This window comes from Mustelus asterias, unplaced genomic scaffold (assembly GCF_964213995.1).
Source record: "Mustelus asterias unplaced genomic scaffold, sMusAst1.hap1.1 HAP1_SCAFFOLD_639, whole genome shotgun sequence".
In the NCBI taxonomy this organism is placed as follows: Eukaryota; Metazoa; Chordata; class Chondrichthyes; order Carcharhiniformes; family Triakidae; genus Mustelus; species Mustelus asterias.
The window spans coordinates 1-18,496 of NW_027590588.1; the positions used below are offsets into that span (position 1 = coordinate 1).

The 18,496-nt window shown below is 58.2% G+C and overlaps 1 protein-coding gene across 1 annotated transcript; it reads left to right on the forward strand.

The window, feature by feature from the left end:
- Positions 1-6,359: 6,359 nt before the first annotated feature.
- naxd (NAD(P)HX dehydratase) lies at positions 6,360-17,396 on the forward strand. The gene is made up of 6 exons (XM_078205248.1): positions 6,360-6,463; positions 8,855-8,905; positions 10,195-10,299; positions 12,031-12,151; positions 13,296-13,416; positions 16,839-17,396. Exons 1-6 carry the CDS (start codon positions 6,410-6,412, stop codon positions 16,987-16,989), a joined length of 603 nt encoding a protein of 200 aa, XP_078061374.1. The 5' UTR covers positions 6,360-6,409; the 3' UTR covers positions 16,990-17,396.
- Positions 17,397-18,496: the final 1,100 nt, after the last annotated feature.

Here is an 18,496-nt window from a genome sequence, read left to right on the forward strand (position 1 = left end):
CAGTATTCCAAATGCGGCCCGAACCAACGTTCTATACAACTGCCGGAGGGAGGGAGGGAGGGAGGGAGGGGGGGGGGGGGGGGGGGGGGGGTGGCAGGAGGGAGGGAGGGAGGGAGGGGGGGGGTGGCGGGAGGGAGGGAGGAGGGGGGGGTGGCCGGAGGGAGGGAGGGAGGGAGGGGGGGGGTGGCTGGAGGGAGGGAGGGGGGGGGTGGCTGGAGGGAGGGAGGGGGGGGTGGCCGGAGGGAGGGAGGGGGGGGGGGGTGGCCCGGAGGGAGGGAGGGGGGGGGGGGTGCCGGAGGGAGGGAGGGGGGGGGGCGTGGGGGAGGGAGGGGGGGGTGGCTGGAGGGAGGGAGGGGGGGGTGGCTGGAGGGAGGGAGGGGGGGGGGTGGCCGGAGGGAGGGAGGAGGAGGGGGGGTGGCTGGAGGGAGGGAGGGGGGGGTGGCTGGAGGGAGGGAGGGAGGGAGGGAGGGAGGGAGGGAGGGAGGGGGGGTGGCCGGGAGGAGGGAGGGAGGGGGGGGGGGTGGCCGGGAGGGGGGGGGGGAGGGTGGCCGGAGGGAGGGAGGGGGGTGTGGCCGGAGGGAGGGAGGGAGGGAGGGGGGGTGGTGGCCAGAGGGAGGGAGGGGGGGTGGTGGCCAGAGGGGGAGGGAGGGGGGTGGTGGCCAGAGGGAGGGAGGGAGGGAGGGTGGTGGCCAGAGGGAGGGAGGGAGGGAGGGGGGGTGGTGGCCAGAGGGAGGGAGGGAGGGAGGGGGGTGGTGGCCAGAGGGAGGGAGGGAGGGGGGGTGGTGGCCAGAGGGAGGGAGGGAGGGAGGGAGGGAGGGGGTGGTGGCCAGAGGGAGGGAGGGAGGGGGGGTGGTGGCCAGAGGGAGGGAGGGAGGGGGGTGGTGGCCAGAGGGAGGGAGGAGGGAGGGGGGGGGGCAGAGGGAGGGAGGGAGGGAGGGGGGTGGGCAGAGGGAGGGAGGGAGGGGGGGGGGGAGGGGGGCCAGAGGGAGGGAGGGGAGGGGTGGGCAGAGGGAGGGAGGGAGGGGGTGGCCAGAGGGAGGGAGGGGTGGCAGAGGGAGGGAGGGAGGGAGGGAGGGAGGGGGGGGGGTGGCCAGAGGGAAGGAGGAGGGTGGGTGGCCAGAGGGAGGGAGGGAGGGAGGGGGGGGGTGGCCGGAGGGAGGGAGAGGGGGGGGGGTGGAGGGAGGGAGGAGAGGGGGGGGTGGGTGGAGGGATGGAGGGAGGGGGGGGGGGTGGCCAGAGGGAGGGAGGGGGAGGGAGGGGGGGTGGCCAGAGGGAGGGAGGGGGGGGTGGCCGGAGGGAGGGGGGGGGGGGTGGCCAGAGGGAGGGGGAGGGGGGGGGTGGCCAGAGGGAGGGGGAGGGGGGCGGGTGGCCAGAGGGGAGGGAGGGGGGGGGGGGGTGGCCAGAGGGAGGGGGGGGGTGGCCGGGGGGGGGGGGGGGGTGGCCAGAGGGAGGGAGGGAGGGAGGGGGGGGTGGCCAGAGGGAGGGAGGGAGGGGGGGGGGGGGTGGCCAGAGGGAGGGAGGGGGGGAGGGGGGGGGGGTGGCCAGAGGGAGGGAGGGGTGGGGTGGCCAGAGGGAGGGAGGGAGGGGGGGGGGTGGGGTGGCCCAGAGGGAGGGAGGGGGGGGGGTGGCCAGAGGGAGGGAGGGAGGGGGGGGGGGGTGGCCAGAGGGAGGGAGGGGGGAGGGAGGGGGGGGGTGGCCAGAGGGAGGGGGGGAGGGGGGGGGTGGCCAGAGGGAGGGAGGGAGGGGGGGGGTGCCCAGAGGGAGGGAGGGAGGGGGGGGGTGCCCAGAGGGAGGGAGGGAGGGGGGGGTGGCCAGAGGGAGGGAGGGAGGGGGGGGGGGGTGGCCAGGGGGAGGGGAGGGGGGGGGGGTGGCCAGAGGGAGGGAGGGGGTGGGGTGGCCAGAGGGAGGGAGGGGGTGGGTGGCCAGAGGGAGGGGGGGGGGGTGGCCAGAGGGAGGGAGGGGGGAGGGGGTGGCCAGAGGGAGGGAGGGAGGGGGGGAGGGGGTGGCCAGAGGGAGGGAGGGAGGGGGGGGGGGGGTGGCCAGAGGGAGGGGGGGGAGGGGGTGGCCAGAGGGAGGGAGGGAGGGGGGAGGGGGTGGCCAGAGGGAGGGAGGGAGGGGGGGAGGGGGTGGCCAGAGGGAGGGAGGGAGAGGGGGAGGGGGTGGCCAGAGGGAGGAAGGGAGGGGGGGAGGGGGTGGCCAGAGGGAGGGAGGGAGGGGGGAGGGGGTGGCCAGAGGGAGGAGGGAGGGGGGGAGGGGGTGGCCAGAAGGGAGGGAGGGAGGGGGGGAGGGGGTGGCCAGAGGGAGGGGGGGGGAGGGGGGAGGGAGGGGGGGAGGGGGGAGGGGGTGGCCAGAGGGAGGGAGGGAGGGAGGGGGGGAGGGGGTGGCCAGAGGGAGGGAGGGAGGGGGGAGGGGGTGGCCAGAGGGAGGGAGGGAGGGGGGGAGGGGGTGGCCAGAGGGAGGGAGGGAGGGGGGGAGGGGGTGGCCAGAGGGAGGGAGGGAGGGAGGGGGGGAGGGGGTGGCCAGAGGGAAGGGAGGGAGGGGGGGAGGGGGTGGCCAGAGGGAGGGGAGGAGGGGGGAGGGGGTGGCCAGAGGGAGGGAGGGAGGGGGGGAGGGGGTGGCCAGAGGGAGGAGGGAGGGAGGGGGGGAGGGGTGGCCAGAGGGAGGGAGGGAGGGGGGAGGGGGTGGCCAGAGGGAGGGAGGGAGGGGGGCGGCGGGTGGCCAGAGGGAGGGAGGGAGGGGGGGAGGGGGTGGCCAGAGGGAGGGAGGGAGGGGGGGAGGGGGTGGCCAGAGGGAGGGAGGGAGGGGGGGAGGGGGTGGCCAGAGGGAGGGAGGGAGGGGGGAGGGGGGGGCTAGAGGGAGGGAGGGAGGGGGGGAGGGGGTGGCCAGAGGGAGGGAGGGAGGGGGGGAGGGGGTGGCCAGAGGGAGGAGGGAGGGGGGTGGGGTGGCCAGAGGGAGGGAGGGAGGGGGGGGGTGGCCAGAGGGAGGGAGGGAGGGGGGGGGTGGCCAGAGGGAGGGAGGGGGGGGGTTGGCCAGAGGGAGGGAGGGAGGGGGGGGGTGGCCAGAGGGAGGGAGGGAGGGGGGGGGTGGCCAGAGGGAGGGAGGGGGGGGGGTGGCCGGAGGGAGGGAGGGGGGTGGGGGTGGCCAGAGGGAGGGGAGGGGGGGTGGCCAGAGGGAGGGAGGGGGGTGGCCAGAGGGAGGGAGGGGGGGAGGGGGTGGCCAGAGGGAGGGAGGGGGGGAGGGGGTGGCCAGAGGGAGGGAGGGGGCGAGGGGGTGGCCAGAGGGAGGGGGGGAGGGGGTGGAGGGGGGAGGGGGTGGCCAGAGGGAGGGAGGCAGGGAGGGGGGGGGTGCCAGAGGGAGGGAGGGAGGGAGGGAGGGGGGTGGCCAGAGGGAGGGGGGAGGGGGGGGGGGTGGCCAGAGGAGGGGGGAGGGGGGGGGGGTGGCCAGAGGGAGGGGGGAGGGGGGGGGGGGGTGGCCAGGGGGAGGGGGGGGGGTGGCCAGAGGGAGGGAGGGGGGGGGGGGGGTGGCCGAGAGGGAGGGAGGGAGGGGGGGGGGGGTGGCCAGAGGGAGGGGGGGGGGGTGGCCAGAGGGAGGGGGGGGGGGTGGCCAGAGGGAGGGAGGGGGGGGGGGGGTGGCCAGAGGGAGGGAGGGGGGGGGGGGGTGGCCAGAGGGAGGGAGGGGGGGGGGGGTGGCCAGAGGGAGGGAGGGGGGGGGGGGTGGCCAGAGGGAGGGAGGGGGGGGGGGGGTGGCCAGAGGGAGGAGGGGGGGGTGGCCAGAGGGAGGGAGGGGGGGGGGTGGCCAGAGGGAGGGAGGGGGGGGGGGGGTGGCCAGAGGGGAGGGAGGGGGGGGGGGGTGGCCAGAGGGAGGGAGGGGGGGGGGGGTGGGCCAGAGGGAGGGAGGGGGGGGGGGTGGCCAGAGGGAGGGAGGGGGGGGGGGCTGGCCAGAGGGAGGGAGGGGGGGGGGGGTGGCCAGAGGGAGGGAGGGGGGGGGGGGGTGGCCAGAGGGAGGGAGGGGGGGGGGGGGTGGCCAGAGGGAGGGAGGGAGGGAGGGGGGGGGGGTGGCCAGAGGGAGGGAGGGGGGGGGGGGTGGCCAGAGGGGGAGGGAAGGGGGGGGTGGCCAGAGGGAGGGAGGGGGGGGGGGGTGGCCAGAGGGAGGGAGGGGGGGGGGCGGTGGCCGGAGGGAGGGAGGGGGGGGGGGGTGGCCGGAGGGAGGGAGGGAGGGGGGGGTTGTGGCCAGAGGAGGGAGGGAGGGGGGGGGGGTGGCCAGAGGGAGGGAGGGGGGGGGGGGGTGGCCAGAGGGAGGGAGGGGGGGGGGGGGTGGCCAGAGGGAGGGAGGGGGGGGGTGGCCAGAGGGAGGGAGGGGGGGGGGGTGGCCAGAGGGAGGGAGGGGGGGGGGGCTGGCCAGAGGGAGGCAGGGGGGAGGGGGTGGCCAGAGGGAGGGAGGGGGGGGGGGGTGGCCAGAGGGAGGGAGGGGGGGGGGGGGGTGGCCAGAGGGAGGGAGGGAGGGAGGGGGGGGGTGGCCAGAGGGAGGGAGGGAGGGAGGGGGGGGGGGTGGCCAGAGGGAGGGAGGGGGGGGGGGGTGGCCAGAGGGAGGGAGGGGGGGGGGGTGGCCAGAGGGAGGGAGGGGGGGGGGGTGGCCAGAGGGAGGGAGGGGGGGGGGCGGTGGCCAGAGGGAGGGAGGGGGGGGGGTGGCCGGAGGGAGGGAGGGAGGGGGGGGTTGTGGCCAGAGGGAGGGAGGGAGGGGGGGGGGTGGCCAGAGGGAGGGAGGGAGGGGGGGGGGTGGCCAGAGGGAGGGAGGGAGGGAGGGGGGGGGGTGGCCAGAGGGAGGGAGGGAGGGAGGGGGGGGTGGCCAGAGGGAGGGAGGGAGGGAGGGGGGGGGTGGCCGGAGGGAGGGAGGGAGGGGGGGGTGGCCGGAGGGAGGGAGGGGGGGGGGTGGAGGGAGGGAGGGAGGGGGGGGGTGGCCGTAGGGAGGGAGGAGGGGGGGGGTGGCCGTAGGGAGGGAGGGGGGGGGTGGCCGGAGGGAGGGAGGGAGGGAGGGAGGGGGGGGGGTGGCCGGAGGGAGAGATGGAGGGGGGGGGGGTGGCCGGTGGGGGGGTGGCCGGCGGGGGGGTGGCCGGAGGGAGGGGCGGGGGTGGCCGGAGGGGAGGGCGGGGGGGTGGCCGGAGGGAGGGAGGGGAGGGGGAGGTGGTTGGCCGGAGGGAGGGGAGGGGGGTGGGTGGCCGGAGGGAGGGGAGGGGGGTGGGTGGCCGGAGGGAGGGGAGGGGGGGTGGGTGGCCGGAGGGAGGGGAGGGGGGTGGGTGGCCGGAGGGAGGGGAGGGGGGTGGGTGGCCGGAGGGAGGGGAGGGGGGTGGGGTGGCCGGAGGGAGGGGAGGGGGGTGGGTGGCCGGAGGGAGGGGAGGGGGGTGGGTGGCCGGAGGGAAGGGAGGGGGGTGGGTGGCCGGAGGGAAGGGAGGGGGGGTGGGTGGCCGGAGGGAAGGGAGGGGGGTGGGTGGCCGGAGGAAGGGAGGGGGGTGGGTGGCCGGAGGGAAGGGAGGGGGGTGGGTGGCCGGAGGGAAGGGGGGGGGGGGGGTGGCCGGAGGGAGGGGAGGGGGGTGGTGGCCGGAGGAAGGGGAGGGGGGTGGGTGGCCGGAGGGAGGGAGGGAGGGGGGGGGGGAAGAGGGGGTGGCCGGAGGGGGGGGAAGAGGGGGTGGCCGGAGGGGGGGGAAGAGGGGGTGGCCGGAGGGGGGGGGAGAGGGGGTGGCCGGAGGGGGGGGGAGAGGGGGTGGCCGGAGGGGGGGGAGGGGGGTGGCCGGAGGGAGGGAGGGGGGAGGGGGGTTGGCCGGAGGGGGGGGGGGGGGTGGCCGGAGGGAGGGAGGGGGGAGGTGGCCGGAGCGAGGGAGGGGGGAGGTGGCCGGAGGGGGGAGGTGGCCGGAGGGGGGAGGGGGAGGTGGCCGGAGGGGGGGAGGGGGGAGGTGGCCGGAGGGGGGAGGGGGGGAGGGGGGGTGGCCGGAGGGAGGGGAGGGGGGAGGGGGGGGTGGACGGAGGGAGGGAGGGGGGAGGGGGGGTGGCTGGAGGGAAGGGGGTGGTGGCCGGAGGGAGGGGGGTGGGGTGGCCGGAGGGGGGGTGGGGTGGCCGGAGGAGGGGGGGTGGCCGGAGGAGGGGGGAGGTGGCCGGCGGGGGAGGGGGCCGGAGGGAGGGGAGGGGGGGGCCGGAGGGAGGGGAGGGGGTGGCTGGAGGGAGGGGAGGGGGTGGCTGGCATCCATACGGGTCAGTGTGACAGTGAGCAGACACACTGACCCTGTCTGAAATCCAGATCTCGGGTGCAGGGCTGTGGTCATTACACTGCGATCTGTTTGGAAATGTGGTTTTGTTTTTTCAGAGACAGTTCCAGTGGTGTGGACGAAGTGGAGAAGTGGTTTCCTGCTCTGCACACCATGGTTATTGGGCCGGGCTTAGGAAGAGATGAGAAAGTCTTAGAGAACACCAAGGTGAGGATCACGGTCTGTGGTACAGTGCCTGGAGAGAGGCCAATTCGGGGGTAGTTTGGGTGGTTAGAAACAGACAGCCATTACATAGTGCTACCCTTCTTCCTCCATACTGAGCTCAGAGGCCAGGGATGAGGGGGATTGAGGGGCTTGGAGGGTAAGAGAGAGAGGGAGGGAGCAGAACAAATGATGGGAATGGACAGGTAGGGGCTGATGATGGAGAGGGGCCGGGATAGGGGGTGAGATGGGGGACTTGGGGCAAGGAGGGGTGAATAGTGTGTGAGAGCACTGCCTGTCTAAGGTTTCAGCAAGATTGGCTCACCATTAGGCAGACAGATCCACAGCCATTAGACAGCTGGCTGTAAGCTTCAAGTTTGGACTAAACTCAGTTGAGTATGAAGCTGGGAGAGACAGGAATCGGAACTCCATAACCAGACAATGCGGACAACATTCCTCCCTGGCTGCTCCTACATCCCACAGGAACAGGAGGAGGCTATTCAGCCGCTCAAGCCTGTTCCACCATTCCATTCAATCATGGCTGATCTGTATCTTAACTCCCATCTCCCCACCTTAGATTAGATGTGGTTCTATCAAACTCTGTTTTTAAATTTCCAATTGACCTTCTGCCTCTGTGGTGAGAGAATTCCAGGTTTGCACCCCCTCTGTGTGAGGAAATGATTCCTGATGTAACCCCCTCAACAGCCTGGCTCTAGTTTGAAGGTTTTGTCCTCTAGTTCTGGACTCTCCCTCTCGCCCCCCTCCTCTCCCCACCCCCCCCCCCCCCCCCTCCCAGCAGAGGAAATTGTTTCCCTCTGTCCACCCTATCAAATCCTTAAGTCATCTTCAAAATCTGAGTGTGATCACCTCTTAATCTCCTGAATGTCAGGGAATCCAAACCAAGTCTTCGCAACCAGTTGTTATAATTGAACTTTTTCAGCCGCTGTATCATTCTGTTTTTTAAAATTCATTTATGGGATGTGGATGCCCAATTGTCCCTCGGGAAGGTGGTGGTGAGCTGCTGCCTTGAACCGCTGCAGTCCATGTGGTGTAGGTACACCCACAGTGCTGTTAGGGAGGGAGTTCCAGGATTTTGACCCAATGACAGTGAAGAAATGGCCGATATATTTCCACGTCAGGATGGTGAATGACTTGGAGGGGAACCTCCAGGTGGTGGTGTTCCCATGTATCTGCTGCCCTTGTCCTTCTAGATGGAAGTGGTCGTGGGTTTGGAAGGTGCTGCCTAAGGATCTTTGGTGAGTTGCTGCAGTGTATCTTGTAGATAGTACACACTGCTGCTACTGAGCGTCGGTGGTGGAGGGTGTGGATGTTTGTAGATGTGGTGCCAATCAAGGCTGCTTTGTCCTGGATGGTGTTGAGCTTCTTGTGTTGTTGGAGCTGCACCCATCCAGACAAGTGGGGAGTATTCCATCACACTCCTGACTTGTGCCTTGTAGATCTGAACCCGTTGACACTCAGAGTCATAGAGGTTTACAGCATGGAAACAGGCCCTTCAGCCCAACTTGTCCATACCTGCCCTTTTTTTTAAAAACCCCTAAGCTAATCCTGACTGCCCGTATTTGGCCCATATCCCTCTATACCCATCGTACCCATGTAACTATCTAAATGCTTTTTAAAAGATAAAATTGTACCCGCCTCTACTACTACCTCTGGCAGCTTGTTCCAGACACTCACCACCCTCTGTGTGAAAAAATTGCCCCTCTGGACCCTTTTGTATCTCTCCCCTCTCACCTTAAACCTATGCCCTCTAGTTTTAGACTCCCTTACCTTTGGGAAAAGATATTGACTATCTAGCTGATCTGTGCCCCTCATTATTTTATAGACCTCTATAAGATCACCCCTCAGCCTCCTACGCTCCAGAGAAAAAAATCCCAATCTATTCAGCCTCTCCTTATAACTCAATCCATCAAGTCCCAGTAGCATCCTAGTAAATCTTTTCTGCACTCTCTAGTTTAATAATATCCTTTCTATAATAGGGTGACCAGAATTGTACACAGTGCAATTCCTTTGGCATCTCTGCTCCAAGGAAAATTCAAAATTAGTTTTTAAAGTGTAATGTCATCAATATGTGACAGTCACTAATAAATCCAATGGGGAATTCAGAAGAAATGTCTTTACCCAGAGAGAGTGGGGGGAGCGAGGGACTCGCTCGTACGGGGAGTGGTTGAGATGAATAGTGTGGATACATTTAGAGGGAAAGGAATGGAAGGAGATGCTGATAGGGTGGAGGAGGTTTCATTGCAGCATGGATTAGCTGGGCCAAGTGGCCTGTTTCTGTGCTGTAAATTCTGAAATGTGGTCAGCCTCTTAAATCCTCTCGAGTTGGAGGATTCGGATTTCCTTTTGTTGACTGACTGCGGATTTCCTTCACAACAGGTTATCATGAAGAAATGTCAGCAGCGAGGGATTCCCATTGTCATCGATGCAGTGAGTACCTCAGTCACACACATCTCACCTTATTCTAAACTCTGCATCTCCCCCTGCTTGGATTATATGCTAACTGTAGAATCCAAATTTATTTATTTAGTGTCACAAGTAGGCTTACATTAACACTAATGAAATTACTGTGAAAATCCCCTAGTTGCCACACTCCGGCGCCAGTTCTGAAGGAGAATTTAGCACAGCCAATGCACCTAACCAGCACGTCTTTCAGACTGTGGGAGGAAACCGGAGCACCCGGCAGAAACCCACACAGACGTGGGGAGAACGTGCAGACTCCGCACAGACAGTGACCCAAGCCGGGAATTGAACCCAAATCCCCGGCACTGTGAGGCAGCAGCAATAATCACTGTGCCACCCATTGGGATTCCAATGGCATCTTTTATGATCCCAGGACACCCCAAGCACTTTCCAACCAGTGAGCTACTTTTGAAGTGTAATCATTGTTGCAATGTGAAAACAGGGCAGTCAGTTTGGACACAACAAGAGCCCATAAACAGCAACGTGTTCCATTAGTTGCAGGATGAAGGGTGACCAGAACACCAGGGAGAATTCATGCCAATGGGAACTTTTACATCCATCTGAGATGGCATCTCCCGACAATGCGGCGTTCCCTCGCTACTGACCCTCTGACAGTGCGGCACTCCCTCAGTACTGACCCTCTGACAGTGCAGCACTCCCTCAGTACTGACCCTCTGACAGTGCGGCACTCCCTCGCTACTGACCCTCTGACAGTGCAGCACTCCCTCAGTACTGACCCTCTGACAGTGCGGCACTCCCTCAGTACTGACCCTCTGGCAGTGCAGCGTTCCCTCACTACTGATCCTCTGACAGTGCGGCACTCCCTCGCTACTGACCCTCTGACAGTGTGGCGTTCCCTCGCTACTGACCCTCTGACAGTGCGGCACTCCCTCAGTACTGACCCTCTGACAGTGCGGCACTCCCTCAGTACTGACCCTCTGACAGTGCGGCACTCCCTCAGTACTGACCCTCTGACAGTGCGGCACTCCCTCAGTACTGATCCTCTGACAGTGCGGCACTCCCTCAGTACTGACCCTCTGACAGTGCGGCACTCCCTCTGTGATGCACTGGGAATGTCATCCTAGATTTGGAGAATCTAATCATTCAATTAAATGAATCTAATTCCAAGCATCTTTTGGGTGTACAGAAGAATTTTGAATTTTTACGAAAGTGGGAAGTGTTGATTTTCCCTTTCTTGTGTTCTGGACATTCTGAGAATCAGGAACCCTGACTGTTCGTATCGTTTCCTTCATCAGGATGGTTTATGGGTGATTGTCCAGGAACCCTCTGTGATCCAGGGATACAGTAAAGCCATCCTTACACCAAATGTTGTGGAATTTGCCAGACTCTACAAGGCGGTGGTGAGTCTTTGTGCAGGATAGGCAATGGGACTTTCCAACCTGCTCAGTGGGAGTTGTTAGGCACCTCCGAGTTTGGTGTGTCAATGATATCTTAACAACCAGTTAGTTGAGTGACAGTTGCTCGGAATTGGCTGATTTGCATTGGCAGCTCGGGTGTGAGTCTCTCAGGGTCGTTTCGTGTTTCTGTGTCCCTTTGAGAAACTGTTACATTGAAAGGAAGGTTGGTAAGCAGAGGGACACACAAATGAGGTATCTGGCACAAGAGCCTGGCAGCAATTTAGGATTGTTAATTGATGCAGCAAGTATCTGGAATGCACTGTCCGAAAATGTGTTACGCAGATTCGACAATAACATTAATGAGATCATAAGGAGTAGGCCGTTGGCTGCTGCACCATTTAATAAGATCATGGCTGATATGACTGAGGTTTTAACTCCATTTTCCTGTCTGTCCCCCATAACCGTTGAGTCCTTTGTCAATTTAAAATTTCGACACCGCTCGACAATCACCAGGCAAGACTGTTCTCTTCCTGTTGGGGAGCACTTCAGCGGTCACGGGCATTCGGCCTCTGATATTCGGGTAAGCGTTCTCCAAGGCGGCCTTCACGACACACGGCGGCGCAGAGTCGCTGAGCAGAAACTGATAGCCAAGTTCCGCACACACGAGGATGGCCTCAACCGGGATATTGGGTTCATGTCACACTATCTATAATCCCCACAGCTTGACCTGCAGAGTCTCACTGGCTGTCTTGTCTGGAGACAATACACATCTCTTTAGCCTGTCTTGATGCTCTCTCCACTCACATTGTTTGTATCTTGTTGGACTTTAACCTGGTGTTGTTAAACTTCTTACTGTGTTTACTGAATGACCCAGTCTCCACCGCTGTTTGTGGAAGAAAATTCCAGAGACTAACCACCCTTTGAGAGAAGAAATTCCTCCTCATCTCAGTCTTAAATAGGAGAGCACTTATTTAGAAACTGTACCCCCAGTTCAGATTCCCCCATGAGGGGAACCATCCTCTCAGTATTCACTCTGAGCCCCCTCTGAATGCTATATGTTTCAATAAGGTCACCTCTCATTCTTCCAAACATCAACGAGTATAGGCCCAACCTGCTCAATCTTTTCTCATAAAGCAACCCCCTCATCCCATGTATCTTTTCTGCTTCCAATACAAGATTATCCCTCCTTAAGTAAGGACATCAAAGCTGTACACAGTACTGCTAGTATGGTCTCAGCAATGCTCTGTACGGTTGTAGCAAGACTTCCCTACTTTAACACTCTACCCGCCTTGCAATAGAAGTCAGCATTCCTCTCACCTTTGTAATTACCTGCTGTACCCGTGCGCTGATTTTCTTTTGTGATTCATATACAAGGACACCCAGATCCCTCTGCACTGCAGCATTCTACAGTCTCTCCCCATTTCAATAATCTGCTGCTTTTCTGTTCTTCCTGCCAAAGGTCACAACTTCTCATTTTCCACAATGCAGCAACTGCCAAATTTCTGCTCATTCACTTCACCCAAATATCTCCCCTTTGCAGACTTCCAAAAAGTCAGTTGACCAGGATACATTTCCAGGGCAATGGAAAAAGAGCAGGGAAACAGGAATAATTGGAAAAAACTTTCAGAAAGCTGACACAGTGGGCTGAATGGCCTCCTTCTGTACTATGCTTTGCACACTGTTTGTTATAGGCATTCGGGTAGATTAGAAGTGAAATGGATTCTCTGTACTTAGCTCAAGGACCCTTTGGATGAGTGTGATCACCAAGGCAACTTGCTTCAACTCACCCAGGCACTGGGGAACGTGACTATTGTTCAGAAGGGACAGAAAGATCTAATTTCAGACGGAACCACGGGTGAGTTTTACTAATGTGAATGTTGTGACTGAAATGCTTCCTCTGGCAGCTCAGTCACCCAGACTGCAGGAACCCTCCCAGATGTCTGCTCTCCTCTACTTCTTGCCTCTTGCACAATCCCGATGTCCATCCCTGCACCACTGGTCACAGCTGCCTGAACCCTAAGCTCAGAATTCCCCCCCTAAACCTCCGTGTCTCTTTCTTTAAGACTCTCCTTAAAATGCCTGCCTTTATGACCGGGCATAGAGGTCTGGTCTATTACCGAGCTCAACCGCCAATCTCCAGCCCTTCAACGGTCACGATGTGAGTCTGGACCCGTGTCCAGCTGCCGCTCCACGCTCTTGGCCCCATGCTCCAACACTGCTCAGAGTTCCCAAACTCGCGCTATACCAGCGTGTATCGCACTCTGCTGTGCTGCCACTACACTGGCTATATTCAAAGTCTCCCTTAATTCAACAAGATTATCTAATACAAGATTGGGACTTTCCACTGAGTGGTGGAGAGTTTGCTGGGCTGACCACAAGCCCCACACGCTACTGGCATTTCCCCGTGCTACACAACGTTTTAGCCAATAACCAAGAAAGTAAAACAGCCACAAAAAGCTTAACAAAAAAAATTGTGTGCCACAATTCACGTGCATCACAGTTTGGTATTTCATAAATAAGATTCAAGCTTGAATTAGCAATGAAACACACACCACAGAACAGAGAAAGAACAAACTTGCATTCCTATAGCACCTTTGATGACATGGGAACATCCCAAAGTGTTTCACAGCTGATGCTGTCCTATTGAGGAGTATACACTGTTGTAATGTAGGAAATAGGACAGCACTGACCCGCTGACCGACCGTGCGGCGCTCCCTCGGCGCTGACACCCTCCCCCAGATGGCGCTAAATACAAATGTTTCCACATTGAATCATCATTTACTTTCAGTAATCGGTTTTGGATAGACCAATGTAATAAAGTGTTTCAGACACTGGGATAATCAACACTGATGATATGAATAATTTATACTATTGGTACAAGTACTTAATGATTAAACAGATTAAAAATCTTTCTCCTTTTTAAAATGTATTAGTAAGTGGATAATTTAACAAGCATTTCTGGTTCAGGTTAAGCTAACAGAATACCTGTTTGTGTTTAGTGCTGATCTGCTCACAGCAAGGCAGTGGTCGGAGGTGTGGGGGTCAGGGAGACCTGCTGTCTGGATCCCTGGGGGTCCTCGCACACTGGGCTTTCACCGCTGGGAAGGAGAAAACAGATGGGTGAGAATGGCCGCTGGGGTCTCTCTGCGCGGTGCAAATAGGTTTTGTTTTGTTTCTGATGCTAATGAGCCTCTACCTGCTTACACAGGAGTGAGCCGCGTCTGGAATAGTGCTGGAAACTCCCACTTCTGTGCTCTGGGTTCAACCCCCACTCGAGACAACACCAGAGATCTAGACGGTGCCGGGTCGACGAAGCTGAAGCTTCAGTCAGTACCAGGCAGGCTGAAGTGCCGTCTCTGACATCCAGTGGAATACTCAAGTCTAGTGCGTGTATACATCTCTTCCCTCCCTCACTCCATCTCCCCACATACACGTTATATAGGGTAATGGACTGTCGGACTAACTCCCTATTGCTTGGCATAAATATGGCTTTGGTCATGGGAGCAGTTTTCATGTAGCAACTGGTTAGAATGTTAATCGCCACGTTACCAAGAAAATATCCAGGTTAAACAGGATGGTTAGTTAACAAATCCCTCCAGAATGTGGATATGCCTAACTGCCAAAGATCCAGAGCCATGTGCCCTGGGCTGCCTGGACTTCCCCAGCCTCTGCATAAGGTTCTCCGCTGAAACTCTGCACTGAGGCTCCCTATTCCTCTTGCTGTTTGAGGCCAGGCTGGAACAAGCTGTCAGTGTTTAACATCCTGGCTAGACTCCTTCTGCCCTCTGGCTGGAATGGAGAGGCTGCGTGTAAAACATAAAGATTGAAGGTGCATCTTCCCACACTCTAGTGCAGTGGCGCACGGTTTAATCATGTCAGCAGCGAATCAAGGATGTAAAACACTAACCAGTTCTGCTTCAGAGAGACGATTTCTTTCCTGATTTGTGCTACAGGAAAGATTTGAGATGCTCAAAATTACAAAGGGTTTTGATAAAGAGAAACTGTTTTCACTGTCAAGAGGGTCAGTAATTAAGGTAATTGATAAAAGAACCAGAGGAGAAGATGAGGATAATTCACTGTACACGGTGAGTTGTTGTGATCTGGAAGGCGCTGCCTGAAAGGGCGGTGGGAGCAAAGAACAAAGAACAGTACAGCACAGGAAACAGGCCCTTCGGCCCTCCAAGCCTGTGCCGCTCCTTGGTCCAACTAGACCAATCGTTTGTATCCCTCCATTCCCAGGCTGCTCATGTGACTATCCAGGTAAGTCTTAAACGATGTCAGCGTGCCTGCCTCCACCACCCTACTTGGCAGCGCATTCCAGGCCCCCACCACCCTCTGTGTAAAAAAAGTCCCTCTGATGTCTGAGTTATACTTCGCCCCTCTCAGCTTGAGCCTGTGACCCCTCGTGATCGTCACCTCCGACCTGGGAAAAAGCTTCCCACTGTTCACCCTATCTATACCCTTCATAATCTTGTATACCTCTATTAGATCTCCCCTCATTCTCCGTCTTTCCAAGGAGAACAACCCCAGTCTACCCAATCTCTCCTCATAGCTAAGACCCTCCATACCAGGCAACATCCTGGTAAACCTTCTCTGCACTCTCTCCAATGCCTCCACGTCCTTCTGGTAGTGCGGCGACCAGAACTGGACACAGTACTCCAAATGTGGCCTAACCAGCGTTCTATACAGCTGCATCATCAGACTCCAGCTTTTATACTCTATACCCCGTCCTATAAAGGCAAGCATACCATATGCCTTCTTCACCACCTTCTCCACCTGTGTTGCCACCTTCAAGGATTTGTGGACTTGCACACCTAGGTCCCTCTGTGTTTCTATACTCCTGATGACTCTGCCATTTATTGTATAACTCCTCCCTACGTTATTTCTTCCAAAATGCATCACTTCGCATTTATCCGGACTAAACTCCATCAGCCACCTCTCCGCCCAATTTTCCAGCCTATCTATATCCTGCTGTATTGCCCGACAATGCTCTTCGCTATCCGCAATTCCAGCCATCTTCGTGTCATCCGCAAACTTGCTGATTACACCAGTTACACCTTCTTCCAAATCATTTATATATATCACAAATAGCAGAAGTCCCAGTACAGAGCCCTGCGGAACACCACTGGTCACAGACCTCCAGCCGGAAAAAGACCCTTCGACCACTACCCTCTGTCTCCTATGGCCAAGCCAGTTCTCCACCCATCTAGCCACTTCTCCTTGTATCCCATGAGCCTTAACCTTCTTAACCAACCTGCCATGTGGGACTTTGTCAAATGCCTTACTGAAATCCATATAGACGACATCCACGGCCCTTCCTTCGTCAACCGTTTTTGTCACTTCCTCAAAAAACTCCACCAAATTTGTAAGGCACGACCTCCCTCTTACAAAACCATGCTGTCTGTCACTAATGAGATTGTTTCGTTCTTCAATAATAACTTTCACAGAAACATAGAAGATAGGAGCAGGAGGAGGCCATTCGGCCCTTCGAGCCTGCTCCGCCATTCATCACGATCATGGCTGATCGTCCAACTCAATAGCCTAATCCTGCTTTCCCCCCATAACCTTTGATCCCATTCACCCCAAGTGCGATATCCAGCCGCCTCTTGAATACATTCAATGTTTTGGGATCAACTACTTCCTGTGGTAATGAATTCCACAGGCTCACCACTCTTTGGGTGAAGAAATGTCTCCTCACCTCTGTCCTAAATGGTCTACCCCAAATCCTCAGATTGTGACCCCTGGTTCTGGATTCCCCCACCATCGGGAACATCCTCCCTGCATCTACCCTGTCAAGTCCTGTTAGAATTTTATAAGTCTCTATGAGATCCCCCCTCATTCATCTGAACTCCAGCGAAAACAATCCTAACCTAGTCAATCTCTCCTCATACATCAGTCCCGCCGTCCCCGGAATCAGCCTGGTAAACCTTCGCTGCGCTCCCTCAAGAGCAAGAACATCCTTCCTCAGAAAAGGAGACCAAAACTGCACACAATACTCAAGGTGTGGCCTCACCAAGGCCCTGTATAATTGCAACAACACATCCCTGCTCCTGTACTCAAAACCTCTCGCTATGAAGGCCAACATACCATTTGCCTTCTTTACCGCATGCTGCACCTGCATGCTTACCTTCAGTGACTGGTGCACAAGGACACCCAGGTCCCACTGCACACTCCCCTCTCCCAATTTACAGCCATTCAGGTAGTAATCTGCCTTCCTGTCTTTGCTTCCAAAGTGAATAACCTCATATTTATCCAAATTATACTGCATCTGCCATTGATTTGTCCACTCACCCAACCTGTCCAGATCTCTGCATCCTCGTCACAGTTCACCCTCCCACCCAATTTGGTTTCATCTGCAAACTTTGAGATGTTACACGTTTCAAAAGGGAATTGGGTAAATACTTGAATGGGAGAAATGTTCAGAGTTCTGGAGAAGGAGCAGAGGAGTGGGACTAACTTGGGTATATCTATCACAGCCATGAAGCTGCAATGTATGATTCTAAGATGCGGGTGTCTCATAGCATTCTCTGTTCTCCTTCCAGATTAAATCCCACTCTTGTTGCTGCTTTTGGAGCCTGTGTCTTGACGAGACAGTGCAACTACCAAGCTTTCCAAAATCATCAGCGCTCAATGACAACCTCCGACATGATTGCAGAGATTAGTACGGCTTTTAACAAACTCTTTGAAAGCTAAAGGGTTAAATAGGCAGTTGGCAGGGAAAGGTGTGATGAATACTGTACTGAGGAGGCAGAGTTTGTGGATTGTACTGTCTGCTGGCACTTCCCATGAAGTAACTTAGTGTTTCTGATATTTTTCAACAATATACAAGTCCAATAGGCCAGCTATAGTTAAAGAACAGGAAGCTGCAGTTTTGATGGGCTGAATTTCTATCTTCGAAAGAAAACATTCAAATAATGGAAATATAATGGAACTGTTGGAGCGAGGGACGGGACAGCAAGTTCAATATTCTAAAACCCAATGCTCCAAGTTACCAGTGCTTCAATCCTTTATGTTGGATAAGTTGGTAAAGTGTCGATTTGAAGTTATTTCCACTCCCTGATCTAAATAAAAACATTGTATTAAACAGATTGCTTTTTCAATACTGGTGTCTAAATCTCCTTGTTTTACCAGCTGAGTATTTCAATTTGGGAGCAATTTACCCGACTCACTGATCAGTGCAGTGAGTGTTTGACACATGATAAGATTTAAGATTGATGCTGATCTCCTGGACATGAGTCCAGTGTAGGGATCAGGAGGCACAGGGTACATTTAATTAAAAGGCTGTTGAGTGCCAGCTATGGTTCAGCAGGTAGCACTCGTGCCTCTGAATCAGACGATCATGGGTTCAAACCTCACTCGAGAGACTTGAGCCCATCATCCAGGATGATAATTCCAGCACAGTACCCAGAGAGCGGCATGACGTTGGAGGGGCTGTACTGGATGAGTGGTACTGAGGAAGAATTGTGCCATCATAGGGGCTGTACCAAGGGAATGCAGTGCTATAGGTGGGGTAGCACAGACGGAGTGGAGGAGTGTTGCACTGTCAGAGGGGCTGTACTGAGGGAATGCCTTCATGACCTTCAGAGAAAGAAATTCTCTGTCTTAATGGAAGACCCCTATTTTTAAAAGGTGTCTCTCTCTAGTTCTGGTCTCTCCCACAAGGGGAAACACATTTCAGCATCCACCCAATTAAACCCCCTTAACCGTACATGTTTCAGCATGATCACCTCTCAATCTTCTAAACTCCAATGGATACAGCCCCAACTTGTCCAACCTTTTCTCATAAGGTAACTCCCCATCCCAGCAATAAGTTGTGAATCTTCTCTGATTTGCTTCTAATGTAATAGACCAAAACTGTACACAGTTCGCTAGATTTGGTCTGAGTAAAACTTCCCTATATTTATATTCCATTCCCCTTGCAATACACTGCAACGTTCCATTTGCCTTTTTAATGACTTGCTGTACCTGCAGGCTAACTTTTTGTCATTCATGTAGCAAGACACTCGGATTCCTCTGTACAGCTGAGTTTTGCAATCTCTTTCCATTTAGATAATATACTTCTCTATTCTTCCCACATTATACTCCCGTCTGTCAATTTTTTGCTCACTCACTTAACCGAACGGTTTTGTTTTAAAGCCTGCCAGAAAGCCAAAGCTGCCCAAAGGTCAGCACCAGGTGGCAACCATCACAAGCCAGCTCT

Excerpts from the sequence above, each read along its gene's own strand:
- naxd (XM_078205248.1), top strand. The coding sequence starts at position 6,410 with ATGGTTATTGGGCCGGGCTTAGGAAGAGATGAGAAAGTCTTAGAGAAC. Across the intron at positions 10,300-12,030 it reads CCAGACTCTACAAGGCGGTG|CTCAAGGACCCTTTGGATGA; the intron begins GTGAGTCTTTGT and ends CTCTGTACTTAG. Across the intron at positions 12,152-13,295 it reads AATTTCAGACGGAACCACGG|TGCTGATCTGCTCACAGCAA; the intron begins GTGAGTTTTACT and ends GTTTGTGTTTAG.